At 35.8% G+C, this 6,069-nt stretch overlaps 1 protein-coding gene across 3 annotated transcripts in view; it reads left to right on the plus strand.

The window, feature by feature from the left end:
• LOC107662490 (NEDD4 E3 ubiquitin protein ligase) overlaps positions 1-6,069 on the plus strand; it is a 43,531-nt gene that overhangs the window by 30,189 nt on the left and 7,273 nt on the right. For 2 of the 3 annotated variants that reach the window (XM_016452534.1, XM_016452532.1), the window contains 10 exons: positions 1,058-1,129; positions 1,450-1,569; positions 2,713-2,946; positions 3,112-3,189; positions 3,312-3,366; positions 3,920-3,978; positions 4,292-4,357; positions 5,104-5,333; positions 5,456-5,577; positions 5,757-5,827. In XM_016452534.1, the coding sequence (XP_016308020.1) occupies positions 1,058-1,129; positions 1,450-1,569; positions 2,713-2,946; positions 3,112-3,189; positions 3,312-3,366; positions 3,920-3,978; positions 4,292-4,357; positions 5,104-5,333; positions 5,456-5,577; positions 5,757-5,827 (1,107 nt within the window). The remainder of the gene's footprint in view (positions 1-1,057; positions 1,130-1,449; positions 1,570-2,712; positions 2,947-3,111; positions 3,190-3,311; positions 3,367-3,919; positions 3,979-4,291; positions 4,358-5,103; positions 5,334-5,455; positions 5,578-5,756; positions 5,828-6,069) is intronic. The other variant, XM_016452533.1, reaches the window with a different exon arrangement.

The following is a 6,069-nucleotide window of genomic DNA, read 5'->3' on the forward strand; positions in this document are numbered from 1 at the left end:
ACACACACACACACACTCTCACACACACACACACTCACTCATGAATGAGACCGATGGAGTCTTTGACAAGTAAATAAAATAAAGAAATCAATGCTTTTATTCATCAAGGATGCATTAAATTGATCAAAAGTGACAGTAAAGACATTTATAATGTTACAAAAGATTTCCATTTCAATAAAACACTGTTCTTTTGAAATTTCTGTTCATCAAAGAAACCTAAATATTTAAATATATCACGGTTTCCACAAAAATATTGTGCAGCACAACTGTTTTCAACATTGATAATAATAAGAAATGTTTCTTGAGCAGCAAATCAGCATATTAGAATGATTTCTGAAGATCATGTGACACTGAAGACTGCAGTAATGATGCTGAAAATTCAGCTTTTGATCACAGAAATAAATTACATTTTAGTATATATTCACATAAAATACAGCTATTTTAAATTGTAATAATATTTCGCTGTTTTTACTGTTATTTTAAATAAAGGCAGCTATAGTGAGCAGAAGAGACTATTAAAAACATTGAAAAAATATTTCCAACCCCAAACTTGTAAGTGACACAAGCAATTCAAATCAAAGTCATTCTAATGATCTAACTTCTTACAGACATTTATGTAAGATCCCAAATTTATGTGGTGACACTCAAGAAATAAATATTCCTCACATCCAGCCACTGATACAAAAATCACAATGTGTCTTGATGTTTTTGTGACGGGTGCAAAATAGTGATTAATATGATTGATTTTTGATGCTCCAAGTGACACATTGATGAGTTCAACATTGACTATATTCATAATTCATCATAACCTCAGAACCTTTGTCCTTCCACTAGTATATCCGACATTTAAACTAAGATTAATAGCTGACCTTTATGAGTTCTGTGCCGCAATATACCGTTTTGGGAATTTTAGCAGAACACCGTATTGACCAATCAGCATCCAAATGGAACATGAATATGTTGCAGCTTGTTACATTGTTACATTTAAAGCTAGTAGTATAAACGATATGTAACACAACAGAGTGTGTAGTTGCATCTCAGATTGTGTTTTTATCAGCCGCAGGGTCACGGCAGCCGCAGAGGAAGTGGACAGACCCTGACGGTGGAAGAGCATCCTGTTCACCCCGTGGTGAGAGCATTAAAACCTTCATAAATATCTCCGTCTGTCCGAGTCCAGACCGAGCGCTCGCAGTGTGCTCCAGTTTCAGTGTTTCTCAGTCTCTCAGCACATGATGTGTAATCTTAGCTGCTCCAGATTTCCCAGCATGCCCTGAACCTTGCAATACATCACCTCAGCTGCTGTGTTTGAGAGGCGAACTGCTAACTGATGGCTATTTATGAACCGAAACGGGACGATCTGTAATGGATTGTTTCCGTGTTTCGCTCTCCTCATTTCACCCCTCTCTGCATTTCGTTACTCACTTTATCGGTTTCTGTTCTTCCCTGTAGTTATTACCCACGTCTGCCGGGCTGCCTCCGGGATGGGAGGAAAAGCAGGACAGTAAAGGGAGAATGTATTACGTCAATCACAACAGCAGGATGACAACCTGGACACGGCCTCTCATTCAGGTACGTCTCAGTCCTGGTTGAATACTTCTCTTTCTGGAGAAAGCTCCATCAACAGCGTTTGTGGTAGTGCTGCATAGTTTGAGGGGGAAAATATAAAAAAGTTTTTTTTTTCTGATTAAAACCACAAGTTGCAATATCAAATGTGATTGATTATTTATTTATTTATAGCTTGTTTGTCGGGCTGCACAATATAACAACAACAACAACATACAGTTATTTATTTATGCATGCTACAGGTTTGCTCTACTTGTTTGAAGGACTGCACAATTTGGCCAAAAATGTTGTGATTTTACTTATCAGTATAAATAATAATAACAATAATGATAATAATAATAATTATGATTATTATTATTGTTGTTGTTAATTTAGCCCAAAATGTTATGATTTACATATCATTATGACTATATAGTTATAATAACAGCAACAACAACAACAACAATAATAATAATTACTATTATTATTATAACAACAATTATTATTATTTGTAAGCTACAGGTTTGCTGTGCTTGTTTATATGTCTATATAATAATAATAATTATTATTATTATAACAATAATAATAATAATTATTATTATAACAAAAACAATAAGAACTATAACAATAATAATAATTATTATTATTATTATCATTATTTAGTTTTTTTTAGCTACAGGTTTGCTGTGCTTGTTTTTATGTCTATATAATAATAATAATATCAATAATAATTTTAATTATTATTATTATAACAAAAACAACAAGAACTATAATAATAATAATTATTATTATTATTATCATTATTTCATTTTTTTTTAGCTACAGGTTTGCTGTGCTTGTTTGTACTTCTGCACAATTTGACCAATTATAACTGTTATTATTATTATTATTATTAAATTGCTATGAATTTTACTATTACTAAACAGAAATATTAAATGAAATAAGAAATACTATTGTAATATTTCATTGTAAAAACATAAGAAAAATCATGTAATAATTTATAATAACAATAACAATAATTTTATTTTACAGTTCAACTTTTTGTGGCTTTCTTAATTTCTTTATTTTCAACTGTTAAACCAGCGTGCAGTCCTAATTTGTGGCATAATACGGCGGAATATTTCTCCGACTGATCTCTCAAACCCCTGACCTTTGACCTGTGTATTTCAGCTCATACAGCCGCCCTCTGAGGCAGCAGCAGCAGCGGTGGCAGGCGGAGTCATGTCTCTCTCCCAGAATCCCTCGGGCTACGCTCCGCCGCCGCTCTCCCCGAATGTGTCGCCGCAGCACACACGCGCTCACACGCCCGAGCACGCGGGACTGATGCCGGCCGGATGGGAGGTGCGCAGCGCTCCAAACGGACGCCCCTTTTTCATAGACCACAACACTAAGACCACCACATGGGTAAGACAGACACAAACAAGACATGATGCTGTTTCATGGTAATAGCATGGTATATTACTACAATAAGTGTTTGTTTTGCTTTTCCTGTGCGTTGTTTGATTGCACCATTGTTCACTCTGAAATGTACTTCCTGTGTTTGCCATCCTGTTTCCTGTTCCATCACAGGACGACCCCTGGCTGAAGGTTCCCGTGCACGTGAGGAGGAGAGTCTCCCTTGACCCCACTGACCTCGGCCCACTGCCGGTAAGACGGATGATGTCATAATCAGAGGATGAGGTCATGTGCTTAATATGATTTTATTGATGTGGTGTTCAGGACAGGTTGAAAAGGGGTGTGTGTGTGTGTGTGTGTGTTGTCTCCTATAGCCTGGTTGGGAGGAGCGAGTACATAGTGACGGCAGAATCTTCTACATCGATCACAGTAAGTGGCACATTCATATGCATGCCAATTCAAAAAACTTCTAGGAATCTGTAACAGATATGTACAAATCTTTTTTTTAATTGTTAAATTTATATATTAATATAATATTACATATATTAAAATATTAAATATTATATTCGATTTATAATATAATATTTTTACAAATATTTTATATTATGTTTGTAAACTTTATTTTACTTATCACCTTTTTTTAATAACTTTTCTATTTTTTTTTACTATTTAATTATTTATTTGTATATAATATGTTATATTTGTAAATGTTATTTTAATTATAACTTTTCTATATATTTTTTTTACAAATTATTTATTATATTTATTTACATTTTATATACTATTTAAAAAAAATCTGTTATATTTATAAACTTTATTTTATTTATAACCATTTTTAATAACTTTTTATACTAATTTTTATTTATTTTGTTTTTTAAATGTATTTATTTATTATTTTATTAATTAATTTGTTGTATTTTATTTATTACCTTGTTGTTTTATTTATACCAATTTTTATTTAATTTTTGTTTTGCTTTTTTAGATACAAAAACCACACAGTGGGAAGATCCAAGGCTACAGAATTCAGCCATCACTGGTCCAGTAAGTGGTTTTCTGTTTCTGTTAAAGGTCCTGACTGAGCCAACAGACACGGCCATTAATGGATCATATTGAGAGAGACTGCTGAAACGCACAATGATCTTTGCCATATCTTGTTTCTAAAAGTGTTCTGAGCCTGAAACCCTGTACATTTCTTCCCATTGGTTTCCTGTAAGGAGTTTGTGTGTCACGAGGGGAAGGGGAGGTTATATTTGTCCAGGATGAGTTGAAGGATCTCTGTCGGGTCAGGAGCGCTCAGCATCTGATAAGAGCTCGTGGATTATTGGCGAACTGATTGTGTTCTGCTTTATTTCAGGCCGTGCCTTACTCCAGAGACTATAAACAGAAGTATGAGTACTTCCGGAAGAAACTCAAGAAACCGGTACGTCACTGTCCTTCTCAGGCTTTTTGGTTTTTCCTGTCCCATTCAGATCTCAACATCTAGACCAACTAAGTTGGGGTTTATGGAAGAGCAGCAATTCATTTTAACCCAGTTTGTTCGAGTCGCCACAGTTATCACAATAATAATAATTATTATTTATTTTTTTATCTCTTTTAGCTACAGGTTTGCTGTGCTTGTTTGTACAGCCACACAATTTGGCCAAAAATGTTGAATTTTATATATCAGTATGACATAATAACAACAAAGTATTTTATTTTACAGTCAAGCTTTTTATGGCTTTCCTAAAATTAATGCAATTTTAAGATCTAAAAGATCTAGTACAAAGTGACTTTTGATGTGGATTTTGAATTAGTTGAATTAATAAATACCTGCAGAACATCCTAAAGCAGACACCTTTCTTCAGTAGTGCCATATAGACTTGATTTCATGACTTTAAAGGCAACATGAAATCAAAAATGACCCTATTTATGCTCTTAATAAACATTCCTGGTCTTATTTAGCACAATTCATCAATGCACATGATTTTAAAGACATGCATTGTTTGTTTTCATAATCTGTCATGAAAACATATAAAACTTTTCTTGCCCCTGAATCAGCTTTTCTTCTGAGTGGGCTGGGAATTATAATATCAACTAATCGTTTAATCACCTAACATGTTTGATCCAGTCAAATCCTGATGGATAAGTAAATCTAAAATCAAAATCAATCTTTTCTACGCTCTCCAGGCCGACATCCCGAACCGCTTTGAGCTGAATGTGAGACGTAACGCCGTTCTGGAGGACTCGTACCGGCGCATTCTGTCCGTCAAACGCGCTGACCTGCTGAAGGCCCGCCTCTGGGTGGAGTTTGAGGGGGAGAAGGGGCTGGACTACGGGGGCGTGGCCAGGGAATGGTTCTTCCTGATCTCCAAGGAAATGTTCAACCCGTATTATGGGCTGTTTGAGTATTCTGCCACGTGAGTGATGCCGCTTTTATATTCACTTCACCTTCACTTCACTCTTGTGTGTTGTGCTAGATAAGAACGTTGTACAATCGATCAGAAATTAGATTTTAAATAGTGCAATGTGAATGTTGCAGGGATAACTACACCCTACAGATCAACCCCAACTCAGGTCTGTGTAATGAGGACCACCTGTCCTATTTTAAGTTCATCGGCCGGGTGGCTGGGATGGCCGTTTATCACGGGAAGCTGTTGGATGGTGAGTAACCTGTCAAGACCAATATAAATACCCACAACTCATATTCACAGTATTTGACTTTGGCTGCGGACACACTGCACGCATGCGGACTGATTTTCTAAAGACAACCAATGTCTAAATGTAACAAAACATTGTATACATGTTGCTCTTAAATGGTTCTGTTGTATTCGTCTGCACAGCATTCTTCATCCGGCCCTTTTACAAGATGATGCTGCAGAAGCCAATCACGTTACAGGATATGGAGTCAGTGGTGAGTGACAGGCACAGCTGAACCAATCAGCATCCGTTCTAAATGATACTGTTGTGCTTTTTCAGAGAGAACAGTGGCTATAGCATATGATCATTCCACTCATACTTAATAGTGGGGCTGTGCAAAAAATCGAATGCGATTTTCATGCGCATATCGTCATTAAAGGCACTCCTGTGATTAGTAGTAAATCTCCAGCACGTGCGTTCAGATGGAGCGGCATTTACTACACAGAGCCGTAGTTC

Source organism: Sinocyclocheilus anshuiensis, unplaced genomic scaffold (genome assembly GCF_001515605.1).
Source record: "Sinocyclocheilus anshuiensis isolate Anshui unplaced genomic scaffold, SAMN03320099.WGS_v1.1 scaffold1104, whole genome shotgun sequence".
Classification (NCBI taxonomy): domain Eukaryota; kingdom Metazoa; phylum Chordata; class Actinopteri; order Cypriniformes; family Cyprinidae; genus Sinocyclocheilus; species Sinocyclocheilus anshuiensis.